The sequence below is a fragment of the Melozone crissalis genome, unplaced genomic scaffold (assembly GCF_028551555.1).
Source record: "Melozone crissalis strain CALT ecotype California unplaced genomic scaffold, PUWL_Pcris_2 ptg000107l_1, whole genome shotgun sequence".
Taxonomy (NCBI): domain Eukaryota; kingdom Metazoa; phylum Chordata; class Aves; order Passeriformes; family Passerellidae; genus Melozone; species Melozone crissalis.
The window spans coordinates 4,110,179-4,128,970 of record NW_026535884.1 but is presented as its reverse complement, the minus strand read 5'-3'; the positions used below and the strand labels follow the sequence as shown (position 1 = coordinate 4,128,970).

At 50.1% G+C, this 18,792-nt stretch overlaps 2 protein-coding genes across 2 annotated transcripts in view; both read right to left on the bottom strand.

Annotated features, from left to right (window-relative positions):
• Positions 1-5,961: 5,961 nt before the first annotated feature.
• TMEM52 (transmembrane protein 52) lies at positions 5,962-10,081 on the bottom strand. The gene is made up of 4 exons (XM_054292073.1): positions 9,889-10,081; positions 9,095-9,139; positions 7,736-7,905; positions 5,962-7,060 (listed from the first exon to the last, which is right to left on the bottom strand). Exons 2-4 carry the CDS (start codon positions 9,124-9,126, stop codon positions 6,750-6,752), a joined length of 513 nt encoding a protein of 170 aa, XP_054148048.1. The 5' UTR covers positions 9,127-9,139; positions 9,889-10,081; the 3' UTR covers positions 5,962-6,749.
• A 1,041-nt stretch (positions 10,082-11,122) lies between these two features.
• CFAP74 (cilia and flagella associated protein 74) overlaps positions 11,123-18,792 on the bottom strand; it is a 38,178-nt gene continuing 30,508 nt past the window's right edge. The window contains exons 33-39 of the mRNA XM_054292097.1: positions 18,466-18,595; positions 17,770-17,924; positions 16,843-16,981; positions 15,963-16,084; positions 15,578-15,712; positions 14,444-14,631; positions 11,123-11,576 (exon numbers count right to left, since the gene is read on the bottom strand). Coding sequence (XP_054148072.1) covers positions 14,518-14,631; positions 15,578-15,712; positions 15,963-16,084; positions 16,843-16,981; positions 17,770-17,924; positions 18,466-18,595 — 795 coding nt within the window. The 3' untranslated portion in view covers positions 11,123-11,576; positions 14,444-14,517. The remainder of the gene's footprint in view (positions 11,577-14,443; positions 14,632-15,577; positions 15,713-15,962; positions 16,085-16,842; positions 16,982-17,769; positions 17,925-18,465; positions 18,596-18,792) is intronic.

The following is an 18,792-nucleotide window of genomic DNA, read 5'->3' as shown; positions in this document are numbered from 1 at the left end:
GAGGCACCAAGGAGCCAAAAGGAGCAGGCCTGATGACAAAAATGGGAGGGGACAGGAGAAGGGCTGTGTGTGACAGGCATCAGTTCATTAGACACGTGTACACACTTGCACTTTCATGATCTATAATTATAAAGTGATGAAGAAGTCACCAAACTAATGCCATAGCTGCTCTAATTATCCTGATTTTGTTGTGCTGTCTAATTACATTAATCTGTGTTACCTGGTATAATGAACATTGATTAAATCTTGGAGATTTTGGGGTGAAGGTTTTGTACCTAAATTGTGGGATATGTTGGGAAATCAAGAGGTAGGAATCAACGAGAAACTTTGAATTTTCGTGACAGTGATTCTGGCACAGCACTGAGCAGTGGGTTTGCAGCATCTCTAGCTACAATTCCCTTCAGATTTTTCATCCATAACCATTGTGATTAAAACCTGGGGGAGCAAGGCCAAGCTCTGATGAAACATGGCTTTGTTGTTGGTGACAATGTGATAAACTAGAGAAAGGAAGGGAAATCTCTCTTCCTTCTCTGGCCTGGAGAAGCATTATTCCTTGTGTTCCTTTTTTAAATCCAGGCAATTTCCTGTGCTGCTAAAGCTTGGGCTCCCAAAGGAGGGGCATTTCTGTAGCAGCCTCCATTCCAAAGCAGGAGCAAGGTTGCATTTATTTCCCTGTTCCAGCAGCTCACTCACCTCTGGTTAAACAGTTGGTGCAGAGCAGAGAGGGGAGAGAGGGGAGATTCATCTTGCTGTGATTTCACCTTGGCTCTCCCTTCCCGTGGGGCCTCGCTGGGGTGGCCACTGAGGTGTCACAGCTGTGGTGTCACAGCCTCCCTCCCTGCTGTGGGAGGTGGTGCCATGGCAGTGCCAGCCCTGCTGACCCCTGTGCCCAGGTGGCACTGCCACCAGCCAGGGCAGAGACACAGGAACAGGGACAGGGACAGGGACAGCGCCCAAGGGTGCTTCACGCTCTGCTGTCTGCAGCTCCTCATTGCACAGGCAGGAGAAACCCCTCAAACAGCACACTGGATCCAGGGGAAACTCCTGGGTGAGTTGGACAAGCTGGAGAGAAGATGGAGTTAAATATTTGGATGATTAAGGCATCCAAGCTGACGTGTGAGGGAAGGATGAGCAAGCTGGGAGTCTTTGGCCTCAGGATGAGGTGGTGCAGGAGGGATCTATAAATGTGTACAAACACCTGGGGGAAAGGATAAAGAACACAGGCAGACTTTTCTCCCTGGGCACCAGCTTGCAGGGTAAGAAGCAGTAGGAACAATCCCAAATCCAGGAAATTCCACTCCAACAGTCCAAAATTCTCTATTTTCACTGTGAGGGGGGTCAGACAGTAGAGCAGGTTCCCCAGAGGAGCAGGGAGTTCTGCATCCCTGGAGAATTCAGAGCCACAGTGGGCAGGGCTCAGGGAGCAGTGGGGCTGGACCAGGAGATGTCCAAAGGTCCCTTCCAACCTCATCCTAGAATTGTTTACCCATGGAAAACAGGCAGACACATTGAAACCTGTCGAGATGCCCAGGATATCTGTGGTAGAGCTGGAGTCTGTCCCACTCCAGGATGTTTCTTGATTCAGAGATACCCCTACTCCTTATCACCGATTTTTTCCTCATTATTACAGTAGAAAATAACCCAACATACTCTTTTTTATTTCCCAGATGCCCAAGCCATTTGAATTTCCGTGTTTTACAGCAGGTACTGTGGAAAAGTCTATATGCGAAATTAGTAAGGAATAAAAGCACAGCGCGGTTTTCCCCTCCAAATAATGGCCCTCAATGTAATTGCTGTGTGTGTTGGCCTTGCCGCCTGCCCAGCCGACCTTCCCCGGGCCGCTCCGGCTCACTTCCCCCATCTGCTGGAGCAGCGCGCAGCCAAGGGCGGAGTGAACTCTCCAAACACACACGGAGCGGTTATTTGGGTTATTTGGGTTATTTTTATGGCCGTCTGCTTTGCTGGCTGATCTCAGCTCCATTGCCTGCAGGTGACTTTTGTGAGGGCACAGCAGCTTCTCCCAGCCCGGCCCGGGCTGCCACAGCTCTGGGAGGGATTGGGGACAGAAACCTTTCCAGCCCCGTGAGCTGAGCAAACCTCCCCTCTCCCCCAGTTAGGAATGCTGGGATGAGGCACCTGCAGTCCAGGGGCTCTTTCTAAATCTCACCCTTTGCCCGAGTTTCTGCTCCAGATTCGCCCCTTAAGAGGGGGAGGGAGTGGGATTGGAGGATTTTTCCTGCACTTCATGTCCCACACAAAGTTCATCATGCTCTGACTGTACCTGTATTTCACTGTGACAGCACAGCCCACGCTCGGTGCATTCATCCTCCAGATCCTGTGCAAGAAAAGGCAGAGCTGAGTCCCTGTTCCACAGACCAGGCTCGGGGGGGGGGAGGAAAAGGTGCCACTTTTCTGTGGCAGAAAAGTCACCAAAGTGGGTCCCCAGGTCAGTGCTTGGACCTTGGGACTGCACTTCCTCATTTGTTGGAGGAAGTAGTTATGCCATAAACTCCTGGCATGGAAAGAAAAAAACCAATATTTTTTCATCATCAGGCTCTTCTCCTTTGTTTCATTTTTGAGTTACTTGGGAAAGCAGGGGGAAAAAATGAGTAAAAATTAAGCACTTTAATACAGGTTCAGGTTTGCAGATTCACTTCTAGGTTTAAAATAGAAATTGATTTTCTCCTTTCACCGAGTGTCCAAGGTGAGCTTTGTTATTTTTTTAAAAAATTGAAATATATTTGAAAGTCTGCATTCTATTCTACAGGCCCCTTTTTCCTTCCAGTGAGATACAAAAGATCAGCTCAGGCATTTTATATTCTAAATTTTGTCTGACCAGAACAAAATGTTTTTCCAGCAATGTGGGTTTGCACCTAAACCTTTTTTTTTGCATTGAGTTTGACCTTAGGATGTGGAATTTCATAAAACATTTATTGTCTTCTCCAGTTTTTAGAGCACAATTCCCCTGTGATACTTTGTTTTCATCGTCTGTTCTGAGAAGGATTCCAAGGCTTCTCTCACAGTTTGAATTTTAATTGTGGGTGAAGGAAGGAACCTCTGCTACTTGCAGCAAATTAGGGAGTATCTCCCTAAGCAAAGAGAGGTAAAGAGGATGAGGATCAGAACCAGGAGACAGCCAACAGTGTGAAGAGTGGCTGTGGCAGAGATATTTAGTTCCATAAATGAGCAGGTTTTGCAGTGTCCCACTCATCCATGCTGGCAGCAGCAGTGATCCTTTTCCCTCAAAAAACTGCAGCTGATAGAGACAAAATGAGTTAGAAAACAAAGCAACCAAACCTGGGCTGTTTGAGGCAGACAAAGGCAGCTACAAGGCAAACAAAGAAATGTTCTTCCTCTATCCAGAGCCCACTGATGGCTCAGGCTGGGTGCTGCAGGTTTACCACTAAACACTCTCCAAAGATTATAATGCATCAATTATCAAAGGCATCCAGAGGTACCACTTTACTGATATTGTTAACGAGCTTGGCCATAAAGGGATTTGCAGCCTGAGTTTCATGACAGAGCCAAGGTATAATTTGCTCTGGGCTATAAAGGCCATGAATTATTGAGAAAATTTACTTCCATGGCTGCATTTTCTCTCTGAGCACAAGTGCTCGTGCTGAGTGCATGTGTGAGAGCAGAGACAGTGATGGAGGCTCAGCCTCAGAGTCCATCTCCCCAGCACAGGCTCTTTCACACAGCCAGCAAAGAACAGCAGAAAATAACTGACAAAATGATCATTCTGAACAAATGGGAGAGGAAAAATTGCATGCTGAACAGTGCCAAACTGAGGACCAAATAGAAATCACAATTAAAAATGCACTTTGGGTAATTACAGAGAGGGGCTTTTCCCTTAGAGATGTCACAAAGCTTGTGTGGATATAATCAGGCTTGAATAGATCCAGTGATGGTGAGAAATCAGAATTCTGGGATCATGCATCAGGCCAAGCCTTTACCCTGCTGTGGGACCAACCTCCTCCTGGTGTTCTTTTTAGAACTGCTTTCTTCTGGAAGTGAAGCTTTGGAATCACAAATTCTAAATCCATGTCCTCCTTCCCCTCCTTCCACTCTGCACACCCAGCTAACAACTTCTGAATCCACTGACAAATTCCAAACAAAGCGATAAAGAATTGTAGGTTTCAAAAATGTGAAGTTCTACCTGTTCCATGAAACAGAAGCTGTGATGAGGGATCATCACAGGTGATGAACAGAGATGAGGGATCTGCTCAACCCTCCATTGCAAGGATTCCAGCATGGCACCACCCTGGAGAAGGCCAATCTCAAGAAAGACCTTAATAATGTCTTAACTATGAAGGTGACACAGCAAACTGAGCTGCTTTTGTGTGCAGAGGGAAATCCGTGTTCCTGAGGGCTGATGGGGCAGCAGCTGCTGTAAACAATTTCTGAATTATGTTGCAAGGCAAGAGCATTTTCCCACCAGATTATGCCCTTATTCCTAGGAACTCACAGGCATTTGGGATTTTCCTGGGGTTTTGCATCTCCTGTGACCAAGAGAACAGAGCTGGCAGCCGGGCAGGTCCCGTGCCAGCGCTGCCAGGGCACCGGGGCAGGGCAGGGAATCGGAGCCTGGAGATTCCCGTGCTCTGCTCCATCCGGCCCCGCTCCCTTCCCTGCGGGCACAGCGAGCACCAGGGGCACCAGGGCAGGGAATCGGAGCCTGGCGATTCCCCTGCAGGCACAGCGAGCACCAGGGCCGGGATTTGGAGCCCTGGCGATTCCCCAGCCCGGTGCCTTCCCTGCAGGCACAGGAGCAGGCAGGGACTGCCCTCTTGTGTCAGTCACGGTTCTCTCACTCGCCTGGCTTTGAATTCCCGTCTCTGTTTGTGAGTGAGCGCTCAGCCGTTTCCCTCCAGCACTAATTCCTTCTTCGGAAGGGCAGAGGCTTCGTTCTGAGTGCTGTGGAAAAGTTCAATAAATAAAAATACATCTGCTGCGTTTATGACTTGGAGACATCCAGAGCTGGGCATACATTGCCCTTCCAGGCAGACACATCCAAACAGTTCCCCTGGTTATGCCCAGCCTCCATCTTGACACAGATAAGGAAAGCAGAGGAAAGAATAAAACAGCAGGAATGTAATGAAGGATGACAGAGAGGAGACACAAGAGAAGCAGATTTGTTGCACCAGTCAGCCCTCATAGTAAGTTACACGCAAGTTAAAAATAGAATTGACCCTTCCCTGGGGAGCCAGACTCATGGACAGCTCACACATGACTCTGCAGCAGCATCCTGGGCCTGTGGCTGCCAGAGATCTTCATCTTTAAATCATTAGTGCTCATTTCCCGGGCAGTTCTTGCAGTAATGGTTGTCAGAGAATAACAGTGTTCTAAAAGCTGTGCAGGCTTTTGTGCCCACCACTTCTCCTGCCTGTTAATGACAGACACCTAAATTTATGCTACATTCACTAATAGCAGCGAGTGCTCAGGCTGTGCTTGCTGCTCTTACCCACAGCAATGAGCCACCCTGGCAATTGCTCATGTTCCTAAAGCAGCCAGATTAGCACCTTGCTGAAGTGGATTCAAAGAAAATCACTGCTCAGGAGTGGACAAAATTTGGACCATTTGGAATATGGAAGAGCAAGGGAAAGAGCTGGCATTAAAACCCAGCCTCTGGAGCCCACGTTTTTGTCTGGGCTGCCACTGCTGTAATCAGCTCCAAGCTCCCAGCTCTAAAATGATGCTCAGCAGTTATCCCTCTATCAGTACTTCACAAAGAACCATCCCTAAGAGTATTTTCTTTGAGCTTTTGCCCAGCCTGTTCTGTGGTATTTGTATCTCTGGATGGCTCAGCACAGGCATGTTTTGTGTCACCCTGCTCATTCCTGAGCTTGTCCATGTGCTGAACTGGTAAAAGCTGCCCAGGAACCTGGGATTTCACTTTGTGCTGCCTGAGACCCTGACACCTGAGCAGATCACAAAATATAAAGGTACCTTTGGATATTTGTTGAATATTTGAAACACATCAATAATACCGAACCATGTGTGCAGGTGTCTCTTTGGAATTCATGTGTACTTTATCTGGAAAAATTAAATAGCAAAGGGAACCACCCACAAGGCAACACATCTTGAGAATAGAAATGGAAAGATTTATAGAAACTCAAAACCAATCCCTTGGGGTCTCATGACCACCAGCAGCACAGAAGTGTCTGTGTCTCATCTGCCTCCTTCCCTTGGTGCAGGTGTGGAACAACACAAAGCATTTCCCTCCATGCTCTCCTGTCCTGGCATCTTCCTGCTCCTGGAGGAACATGAGCAGCTCTTTGTCCTCAGCAGCTTCCTGGGCACTTGGTGTTCCCAAAGGAAGAGAAACCACAGAGGCTGCTCAGTGTCACTTGCTGGGATTCCCCTTCAACTCCAGCTTGAGAAACTTCAGTTCTAGTACAACAGCTTCCTGTTTGTGCTGCTCTGAGTGTATTCCCAAGGTGGCAAAACTCTCCTAACCTTTTTTATTGCTGGACACAAGGAACAATTTTTTATCAGAGGATGAACAAGCATTCATGTCCCACTTTTACAGGCATTTTTAAACTGCTGTCCCTTTACCTCATTTCATATCCTTGAAGAAGCTTTACCAGGGGATTAGAGCAGTCACAGAAAACATTTCTTCTGACAGATCATTACAAGGGCATGAGAAGAAATATCTTTCCATCATAACCTACTTAGAAACCCAAAATCTTCATGTCTTCTTTAACTCTTACAGTCCTTCCCTTGCTTTTCTCCCCATCTGAACTGAGTCAGACCTGTGGCTGTTCTTTCATGGCATCTTCTGAATCTTCTAAATTTGCCTGTGTTGCTGGATCTCTGCTGATTGTGTCAGGTGGGGACTGGCTGGGGTTCAGCCCACGTGGTGTCACCTGTTCAGGGATGTCATCAAGTTTCTGGTTTGTCCGTGCCACTTGCTTTCCCATTTGAACAGCTTCATCATAGGAAGGTGGCAGGTCCATGGCATAGAGGCTGTAAGCTGGAGGGGACACAGTGTTCTTATCCATATCCACAAATACCAAGGGAATCTGGACACTTGGGGGGTACTGCCATGAGCTGTATGCTGGGAAGAAAAAAAAAATTAAAATAAAAATTAAACACCTGCATGGGACACTGATATATGAAGGGCTATTTTTCCTGGAAATTACAGACTTTTGTATTTTCAGAATGAATGCACTGTATACTAAAGCTGTCCATACAGGGTCACTCCTGTTTTTCAGTGTCACACTGTCACCCTGATCCCTCCCTTCACCTCTTGTGCCCACCCTGTGGGGCTGGAATTGTTCTGGGAGCTCACTGGGAATTGCTGTTCCTGCAGGGCTGGACAGAGCCCCAGGCACAGGCTGAGGAGCGCAGGGTGAGGAGCACAGGGTGAGGAGCGCAGGGTGAGGAGCGCAGGCTGAGGAGCACAGGGTGAGGAGCTCAGGGTGAGGAGCGCAGGGTGAGGAGCGCAGGGTGAGGAGCACAGGGTGAGGAGCGCAGGGTGAGGAGCGCAGGCTGAGGAGCTCAGGGTGAGGAGCTCAGGGTGAGGAGCACAGGCTGAGGAGCTCAGGGTGAGGAGCGCAGGGTGAGGAGCGCAGGGTGAGGAGCGCAGGGTGAGGAGCGCAGGCTGAGGAGCACAGGGTGAGGAGCGCAGGCTGAGGAGCACAGGGTGAGGAGCGCAGGGTGAGGAGCGCAGGGTGAGGAGCACAGGGTGAGGAGCGCAGGGTGAGGAGCAGGTTACTCCTGGGATACTCACAGGTCACTGTGCTGTGGGCAGTGCTGTCACTGTCAATGCCAATCACGGCCAGGTCGCAGGGGTGCCGAGGGAAGGGCTCCACTGGGATCCTTTTCTTCCTGCAGCAGAACCTGACACAGCTCGCTGAGACCCCGCAGAGCAGGAGCAGGAACACCAGCAGCAAGATCAGCCTGAAAGAGGGAGGGGGAACACCTGCAGTGCACTGCTTATGTTTTACTGCTTCTCAACCACAATATCATTTCAAAATGGTCAGAGGACAGGCCAAGCCTCCTTTAGTTCTGAATGGGGGCTGGATCCTGGGTTAGAAAGTTGGATCACAAACTCTCAGTCATGAGCTGAAGAATTACTGCCCATTAGTACAACATGTTCTGGCTCACAGGTGCTGAAACATTTCACTATTTTGGGTTATTTTCTACTTCTGTGCAGGGAGAATGGCTCTGCTTTCCACACCAAGAGAGGGTTTGTACTTGGAGGGAAGTACAAGCACAAACTTTCACGAGTCTAGGGCCTCTCTTTATAAATGAGCATGGAAATGATATTATATTAAATTATATTTATGCCTTGAAAACACAATTCTATCTGTAGCTATTGCTTAAGGAAGTTTATAATTTAACAATTTACAATGTACCTAGACTGATATACCTGTGTTTCAGGTTCTCCACTAAAACTCCACCTGCCCACCTCTCAGTTTCTCAATCCAACTCCCTCTTTTCCTGGAGGCTTTCAGAAGCCTTCTCAATCTATTTTTGGTAACTGTGTATTTTTAAACAGCTCTGTGTATCAACCAAAACTGCTCCAGAATGAAGGAGGTGAAGGAATCAACTCCCTCTGTGTGCTCAGAGCCAATGTATGGACAGAGTGCCAACCATGCAAACAATGTCAGGGCACCTGTACCAGGTGTGAGATGAATCCTGTTGGGAATCCCCTCTCTGGTCCCAGTTTGCCCCTCCCTGCAGGTTGTGCTCAGCTCTGTGCCCAGCAGAGGGGACAGTCCCTGTCCCTGTCCCATAGAAGGGAGTGAGTCCTGCATGGGGCAGGGCCAGGGCCCAGCAAATCCCTGCTGGAGCTGCCCTGTGAGAGCAGCCAATGGCCAGCAGGGCTCTGGCTATTTAGGAAGAACAAACAAGCCCTGGAGTTCAACTCCAGAGCACTCAGAAGGGAAAGATGACACAGCCCTCGGTGAATGCTGGTCCCCACCTGACACCCAATCTCCCCTGGCCTCGTCCAGTCCATTCCTCTGAAAACAGAGAAACCCTTCCCTGATCTGCCTGAGAGAAGCCTCTCCACTGCCCTGCTCCAAGGGCTGCTCATAAAAACCTCCAAAGGGTTCTGGGTTGGGAAGATTAAAAGCCAACTTACCAGACATACCACAGACTGGTCCAATCAGACATGTTCTGAGGGCATCTGTGAAGGAAGGCAGATGATTCTGATTAAACAGTGCATGTATGGCAGGGAATGCACTTCCCTGGGGTGGAAAAGGGAAAGCACTCGGTGAGAGTATGGAGCAAAACCACCTTAGATTGTTCTTCATGGTTGTACCTTTACTCCAGATGAGAACATGCCAACAATCCCACTGTAAAAGTTGCTTCTGAATCAAGAAATGTTTTTATTGAGTGGTGCTTTACTCTTGCTTGGGAGAGAGAATGGCTCGTGCAGGATTCCCAAAAAGCCAAATCAGTGTTATTTAAAGGTAATTGAGATGGGGTGCCTCATACCAGAGGCCTGTCTGAAAATGCTGGTCTGGACAACTGCCTGTGTCCCCCAGGTACTTTAAAGTTATTTTTTCCATAGCTCCAGTGCAGCCAGGAATGGCTTTTTTCAGCTCTGGTGCAGCACAAAGGAGGAGAACAGCTCCTGTGCCATTTCAGCAGGGTTGTGTGTGCTGAACCTCCTGTGGGATTTCCTGTGCCAGAACAGTGGCTGTGACCACAGCACAGCCTCTGCAAACTGGGCACGAGTGACACCTGGGAGTCGTCTTGGGGGAGAACCTCAGTCCACAGAGCAGGGGCAGCCAAGTGAATTTAAAAGTCGCTGGCAGTCTTAGAGATCAGAAAAGAAGCTGTAAGGGATGGCCACGAGCAAGTCACCGTTCTGCTGTGGGAATGTCACTTGGTCCCGGTGGGAAGGTTTGGGAGCAGGCAGTGGTTACTCACCGGGCAGAGCTGTCACAGGTGCTCCCAGAGCAGAGCCGTGCCCGGGGAAGGGCAGCCCGGGTTGGATCAGCAGGTGCCCACAGGAGAAGTTCCCCGTCCCTGCTGCCCGTGCCCCGAGGCTCCGGCCGGGGCGAGCGTCCGAGAGCCCCGGGAGCCACCGCTGCTGCTTCAAGGACACGCGGCCGGCGCTGAAAGGGGACACCGAGCCCTGGGGCCGGCCCGGGCTGGGCAGCGCAATAAATAACCGGGACCGTCCGGGGGGGCAGAGCCCGGGCAGGGCACGGCGGGACCGGGCAGCGCCGCCCCCCGGGCCCCGACTGATCCGCCCGCCCGCGGGAGGGGCCGGGGCCGGGCGGGGCAGAGCGGCCCGGACACCCCCAGGATATCCCTGATTCTGTGCCTGTCCCCTGCCCCATCCCCTGCCCCAGTCCCAGCCCTTGTCCCTGTCTCTGTCCCCATCCCTGTCCCTGCCTCTTCCCTGCCCCATCCCCTGCACCTGTTCCTGCTCCTGTCCCTGCCCCAGTCCCATCCCCTGCCCCATCCCCTGTCCCTGCTCCTCTCCCTGCCCCTGCTCCATCCCCTGCCCCTGTCCCTGCCCCTGCCTGCCCAGACCAGGAGGGGGTACAGAGGACAGAGCTCCGCTTGCAGAGATTTCCCCGGAGCGCTTCAGGACTGCACTCGATGCTCTCACCAAACCAGAACCCATCGATGTGCAGCCCCTGGACACACCCTGAGCCTCTGCTGCGCCAGAGGGACTTAAAGGAGAAATAAAGGAATGAGAAACCTGGTATGAAATACGTGAGTCAGAAATAAATGTTTAGAAGAGCAGATAATTTCCCCTTCTAAACCCAGCCTTGTTAAAGCAGATGGAACGCGACTGAAAAGGTATTGATAGCTCTTTAGGATTGGGGTGGTCCAGGCTATTTCACTGTGTCGAACGTTTCAAATGTAGAAGTTCCTTATCTCCACCCATGAGCCTTTGTTGTGTTGTTCTCCCTGTCCATCTGAGGAGGGCAGGGATGGAGTGGCTTTGGTGGAGTGGCTTTGGTGGCCCCTGGTGTCCCATCAGGGCCCGCCCAGCACAGTCCCGGGGCAGCCACTCCCTGGGGACCCCAATGGACACAATGCCTGGGGAGCACCAGGTGATGTTCCCTACTTTGGTTCCCTAGAACTGATGCCCAGTGTTTCCAGGCTCAGCCATGGCATGTGACAAAGTGACTGCAGTGTTTTCCTCCAGCACTGCTCAGGGTCATGGGGCCATTGCTCATTTAGGAAAACCTGTGCTCATACTTGTGAAGAAATAGCTGAAGTCACTTCTGGAGAAGCAGAACATGAATTAATAAATGTGTGTGACACCAGTGCTTGCTTTCTCACTCTCTGCTTTACAATGAGCTGGGTTTGCCCTTAAGCATTAATAAGATCATACATGGGGGTGTGAATTGCTCATTAAACCAGAACTGCATCAGTGCCATGAAGTTCATGTTGGCTTTTAGATCCAAATCTGGAAGCACGAGTTTGTATCCGGGGACCCAGGAGTGGTCACAGTTGCAAAACTCACTTTGATACAGAATGGTCACAAGTGCAGTTAGAGGAGCAGAAAACTTCAACTTCCAGGAAATGAAGAAATACTTCTGAGCTTACATTTTCCATATTGTCCTCACAACAACAGCTCCATTCCTACTGGAGTCCTGTGACATGGAAACAGAAGCCCCAGGTTCCATGTTTAGAGTCCCCTGGCAGTTTTAATGGCCAGTGTGGAGAACCCACTCTGGAAGCACAGAACTGAACAGGGCTGGTGCCTTTCCAGGAGATGAACTTGCAGGAGCTGTGCTGAGCTTCTCCTGGGCACTGGGACTGGCACTGATCCACGCCAGGAGAACAACCAGCACTCTCTGTGTGCTCAGGGAATTCCCTACAGAGCCACTCACTACTCCTGGATCAGCTCCATGTGCCTGAGTTACCAGAGAATTGTTTCCATCTTCAGCTGTCCCAGTCAATTTTCTGTTCACCGGAAAAATATCAAGAAGCTGTTGCACAAAGCACACATTGCACATGAGAATTGTGTGGGCAGGAGCATCCTCACAGAATTCCTGCATTTTCAGTAAACTGAAGGTGGGTTTGCAGTGCAGGTTTGCATCATGAGGATTCTAACTGTGGTAGCTCAATGGAATGGCAGCGAAACACCCAGGGTTACACTTTGCAGACACATTTTGCACACCCAGGGTTACACTTTGCAGACACATTTTGCACATCCAGGGTTACACTTTGCAGACACATTTTGCACATCCAGGGTTACACTTTGCAGACACATTTGCACACCCAGGGTTACACTTTGCAGACACATTTTGCACATCCAGGGTTACATTTTACAGACACATTTGCACACCCAGGGTTACACTTTGCAGACACAGTAACTGCTTTTGCTTTTGGAACTGCAGTAGTGTCCCAGGTGAGGCAGCACAGTCTGCTCACATTCCCATGGCTCTGCTTTTCCACATCAGACAATTTGTTTTCCCTTCCACATCAGCCTGTGTCTCATTGCTGAGTGCTGCCACTTCACCCTCTGTGTCCCCAAAGAACAAATCCAAGAGAGGGAACCCCAATCCTGAGCAGCCATTGTGCCCCCAAGAATGATCATTTTTGAGGACAAGTTAAAATAAAAGGTTTTCTCTTATGAAAGGGACTGAAACCTGTTCAGATTTCCATAAGTGCTTTACAGAACGTCAGCCGGAGTTTACAGGGAGAGTTTACTTTATTTTCAGTCCTCCAGAAATAACCACCTGTTCCTGTTATCCTGGTCCAACCTCCCCCGAGACATCAAACACATCCTGAATTTTAAACGAGGAGACTTCGACCAGAGAAACCCAGAACCTTCTGTTCACTTCAGGCCTGTGAAAATATTGATCCAAGTTCTCCAGTCCCAGGCAGGTACAGTGGGTGACACCCCTGGGTACCAGTGGCACCTTCAGCTGGTTGGTGGCAGCTGCTCCTTACCCAGCCCAACCCTGTGAGGGCACCAGTGTCACTGTCTTCACAGCTTTCTTACATTTTTTACTTCTTTTTATCCTCTGGATGCTTTTTCTCAGTACCTGAGCTCTGTGAAGTGGAAGATTGCTAAGACAGGGGTGTTGCTTCCTGGTAAATGTTACACTTATTTTCAGCACTCTGTATGGTTATCATAACCAGAGTCTGGAGTCTGATTTGTTGTCAGCCATCACTTTTTGGTTTCCAGGAGTGAAATCTGAAGGATCCTCACACAATGGATGCCCACAAATGCCTGAAGTAGCTCCTCCAGTCCCACAGGCTGTGCCCTTCCTTCTCACTGTGGCTGTGCTGTGAGCAGAGCTGTGAGCAGAGCTGTGAGCAGAGCTGTGAGTGCCTGTGGTGGGATTTACTCACCCTTTTGGGGCTGCAGGGCAGCCAGCACACAGAGCCCTTTGTGCCAGCTCCAGGCCCAGCTGTGCCAGCAGCAGCACCCAGGGCCTCCAAGGAAGGCAGAGCTGTCCCTGGCTGGCACTGCCACCCCCAGTGCTGCCAGCCCAGGACACTGGGGCTGCTTCAGCATCTGCAGTCTTTAGCTGAAGAGTTAAGTGACTCCACTGGCACTCGAGCCATTATTAAATAGAACACATCTCAATGGATCAAACACTGGCTGGAAAAACAAGGAACCCCCTCTTCACCCCCACAAACCTCCTCTGTCAGAGGGGGAGCCTGGTTTAAATGTTCCTTGTGACAATTGCTCCCCTGCTGGTTCCTCGTTACCACAGGGATATTTACAAATAACGTTTCTGTTTTCTGATTGCATCATCTGAGTCAGGGATCTGACAGCCAGGGCCAAAGGGCAGCACGCCCTCGGAGTGCTGGGAGGGAACTTTGCCACAGACTGCCTGTGACTCAGGAAAGAGCATGATAAGAGATGCACAGGATTATCCTGTGTCTGATGGCTGCTGCCTTCCTGCTCCCTCCATTCTCCAGCTCTGCTTCCTGACAGAAGTTGCACCTGCAGGGCACTCTGGCTTCCCCAGAACAGCAGGATTCTGCTCTCACGCAGAATTCAGCAGAAGGCAAACAGAAATACAAAGTTCCTGGACAGCCAGGATCTCTGGCAAGTGTCTGCCCATATCTAGGGAGCAGCACAGGAATATTCCCCCTTGACCTCCTGTTACCAGGCACGTTTGATTGAACATTGTAAAAGTGACTTCCCAGATGATTTGGAGGAGGCTTGAATAAGAAACTTTATTCTGGTCTTAGAAAAAGTCAAGGCTTTTCCAAATCCTACAAAAAACTGATCTGAAATCAGATAAAGATAGAAACTCACTGATGTGGATGTAAAGCAGATATTCCTCCTGGTGGGATGACTTTGGGAGACTTGGGATTAACAGCTGCTGGGGGCCCTCAGGAATTCTTTCCTCTAACACAAGATTATTGTCACAGAGTCAGCTGGAAAATTAAGCTACTGACACCAGAGTTTAGAGAGAACTTTGGGTGAAACAGCAGCAATGTTACATGGCCCTTCCTTCCCATGTCCCTGCTGCCCTCACTAATTCGCAACAACCTCAAAATCCTCCCATGTCCCACCAGAGATCTCCCAGGAATGGAACCTCCATCTTCTTCCATTTGCCTGATCCCTCAGGCAGTGGGAGCAGCTGCAGGCACCACTCTTGCCATGAGCAGGACTCGGTAGCATTCTGTGATGTCCCCTTTCACAGTCAGCAGGGCTGACACCAGAGGGGGGTCACTGGTCTGCAGAGAGAACCACACAGAAACCAGCCTGGTCTTGTGGACACAGGAGACACGAGCAGATCACCTTCTAAGCTCTGTGTTTCACATCTCAGTGTTCAGGTACCAGTTACAGCTACAGGTGACAGCTACAGCCACTGTGCTGGCTCCTCTCTGTCCCCAAGTGATGCTCATGCTGCAGCCAGTGAGGTGTGACAGTGACTCAGCACTGTGTCCCCACAGAGACTGTCCCCACGTCACTGCCATGGCAGCTGGGCTCAGCAGCAAGCCCAGAGCTCCCAGGGAGGGCTGGGAGGAAATCCTGTCAGCCCCCAGTGAGCGCTCAGGGTTGAGCAAGAGCAGGGTTACCAAGGGGCACCATGCAGGCTGGATTCATCCTGCCAGGAACTCTGCTGCCTCTTCCTGCTGTGATGGCAGAAATCTTTTAATTTTGGAACCAGCTACTCATTGTGCCATCCCACACACGGGGACTCAATGCCCCCATGCCCCATGAATGCCCAAGGAGGTGAATCAGGGCAATCACAGCCCCATGGAGCTGTTGGGACATCACATCCAACTTTACAAGGCAGAAGTAGCAGATACAGGGCAGTAGAAGGGAAATGGGGCACACCAGGAGCTTTGTGTGACACCCACCAGGAGCTTTGGGTCACACCCCAATAGGAGCCAGGTGTGACACCCACCAGGAGCCTGGTGTGACACCCAACAGGAGCTTTGTGTGACACCCAGAAGGAGCCCAGTGTGACACCCAGAAGGAGCCCAGTGTCACCTCTCCAGGAGCTTTGTGTGATGCCCCACCAGGAGCCTTGTGTCACACCCCACCAGGAGCCCTGTGTCACCTCTCCAGGAGCTTTGTGTCACACCCCACCAGGAGCCCTGTGTGACACCCTCCAGGATCTTTGTGTGACGCCCTCCCGGAGCCCCGTGTGCCACAGCGGTGTCGCAGGCTCACCTGCAGGTCGGCAGGTGGCACCCACGAGACGCCGATGCGCTTGAGCTGCCCGCGCTCCAGGGCTCCCTTGGCTCCGGCCAGCTCGAAGCCCGCCCGCCGCACCTCGGGGCCGCTGTCCAGGCTGAACTCCACGCTCTGCCATGATACACAAATTCAATTTGTTGCTGACTTAGTATGATAATGCTAATTCCTTATATTAGCCCCTGAAAAATAAGCTTTTCAAACACTGTGCTTTTATAACGTCAAATTCATTAGAAACTCTGAAAGCTGCTTTTTTTAATTTTTGAGTTTCTGAATTTTGGAGAGAAGGAAGGAGCAGCCCTTTGCACACTGTCAGGATCCCACCCAGCTCCTGGCACAAACCTGCAGGTTTTATTTCCCTCACCTTCCTGGCTGCCATCTGAGGACTTTGAATGGCCCCCACGGTGATCTCTGCCCTGGCTGGCTCTGCTGAGCCCTCCACAAACTCCAGGAGCAGGAGAAGGGACCTCACTGCTTCTTGTGGCCCTAAACAAACAGCAAGCAGGTCAGCTCTGAGACAGGCAAACCGAGCCTTTGGCCTTTGGGAACCAACAGAAACTGCAGCAGGTTCAAAACAAGGCGATGAGGTATCTCAGGAGCTGGCACAGACAAAGAGATCCTTTCACAGAGGTAGTGAGGATTTAAGGAAAAGGAGGGTTTGGATAATTTGCAATTGCAAAGTGCAATTATTACTTGTTTATCAAGTTCCAGGCTGGTTTTCTAGCCCATGGCACACACCTCTGTGTACTTTATTCCTACTTATGTGTGTGTGCCTGGACTTATTTACAGCTCAGGAGTCAGGAGCTGTTTGCATCCTGTCCCATGAAATTAAGGAAGAGTAACTTCAAACCCCCAGAAGTTTCACAACAGGACAAACAGGAGGATCCAGGATATGTGATTATATATGAAATAATTTCTTAAACATTTAATACACCTCAGAAGTGGCAGAAAGCAAATGCATCTCAATTCTTCATAGTAGTATTACATTATAATAATTTTTTTCAAAGAAGCTGCAGAGGTAGAAGATCATCATTAAGACAAAACTGCATTCAAATGAAGAGAAAAATTTTCCTTAAGAGAAACTTTTGTGGTATTTCTGTGTATTATGGATATATGCTGTAACATAATGCTTATTTTTTCTGACTCTGGAAAAATTGCCTTAAATTTCCTCTTTTCTTAAAGGAAGAGGAACATTTCCATGTGTGATCCCTCCCTGTTCCATAATAACAGTGGTGGCACTTTACCTTTTCCCAGCGCTTCCTGTGGTGCCACAGGGGGGGTGACAGCCAAGGACTCCACGGGCACATCCAGGGGCTCTCCCCCCTCCACAAACATGAGGTGATCCCGGGCTGCTCCCTTCAGCTGGATCTCGTGGGCTGTGTGCTGGGTGAGACAGCAAATCCTGGCTGCAGGTGACAGCTCGGTCACCTGAACGACGCTGGCACCGGAGCCAGCAGCACCAGCAAATGGAGGTGGCACCACGGTGCCAGCGATCCTGGGCTCTAATGCAGGAGCTCTGCACCTCCCCTGGTTTGCCCACTCTGGCATTTCTGTTTTAACAACCAGGGAATGTGCCTCGGGAGGGCACTGCACAAACGATTTATACACAACCACTAAAAGAGGCAAAACCTTTCCGTTGCCAAACTGGGTCAAGTGTCCGTTCACGCTCAGCTCATCCCGCCGTGCACTCCCAGCTGCAATCCCGCAGCTCTCGCTCAGCCCAGCCCTCTGCAGTGCTGCTGCTGGGCTTTAGTGGTCACTCTGCACCAACTTTTGGTGTCCTGGCCGGGCCCCAGCGCTGCCCGCGGCGCGGCCACCTGCGCGTCCGGCCGGGGCATCGCGGGCAGCTCCGCAGATGGCACCGGGCACCGAGCGGCTGCAGGAGCCGCTCCCTGGCGCTGCTGCTCCTGCCGGGCCCTGCTGGGCAGCCGGAGCTCCCCTCTCCCCCTGCTCTGCCATTAAATGCTCCCTGCAGGAGCCCCTTGGAGCGTGCTCAGCTCCCGTCCCCTCCGTGGGGTGACAGGGACAGGGATGGACCCCACGTCACTGTTTTTATTAATTAATAACTGAATATCTAAGCCTGAAAAATGTCAGAGGGCCCCAAACGTGCCCTTTCCTCCCTACATCAGTTCATCCAATTTGGACAGTTCTCATGATCCTGATTGTCTCACCTTGCCAAAGAGCAGAACCTTGAGACGGTCGGAGTAGTAGAGACTTTCATGATCAGGACTGAAGGTAACCACAAGATCCTGGCTCATCCCAGCCTTGATTTTTCCTTCTGTTGGAGAGACCCTGAACACGCTGAAGCCATTATAGTTCTGTGTTCCTGGTAAATAAAAATGAGGATACAGACAAGAAAGGAGAACAGCTCCATTTTACTTCTTCATAAATTTTAAACCCATTTAATTTTTGTTGGAACAGCAAATAAATAAGAGCTGATACATGGCTTTGCAGCAAAACAGGGTGTTAGGAACACCAGATAAATCCATCCATCCTTCAGTTTGATGCATTAATCTCCAGAGGAACTGAAAAGCATCACCAACCCTTCCTATATTCTGACGTGTTTTTACAGATCTGGACATCTTTAAATGTAATCTTTAATGTGCAATTACTGTGTGGGTTTATTTAGATTTAAACACCAATATCTCCTTACTTGTGGGTATTTGCTCAGGCTGCATACATTTACAGCTCCCCATATTGAAAGAATTATTACAGCTCCTACTGGGGAGCAAAATAAAGTCTTTAATTTCAGGGCTGTGATGCCCCAGGTCTGACCGTTGTGTGCATCTAAGAGGACACAGCTATGCTGCTTTACACCTCCTGAGTCTTTAGCAGAGGAAAAAGAGCAAAGAATAAAAGGAATTTACCAACAATCTCTGTTCTCTGCAGAGAGGATGTGAGAAAGGAGGGGATTTTCTGCCGGTCTCTGTCCCGCGTTGGTGAGAGCGACTCCAGTTGCACAGAGAACAGCAGGGTCATGCTGGAAGTGTTCTTTATCTGGGGACATTCATTCACACAACAGCATTTGCATGAAGGAAATTGACTCTCAGGCCTGTAAGATCCATAGTTTGCAATGGGGCTGAATTTATTTTGCTGCATTAGTGCAGCTCTGTGTCCCCAGATGCCACCAGAGGCACAATCAGTGCTGCCCACAATGTGCCACACCAACCCCACTCTGCATCAATACTGGGCTT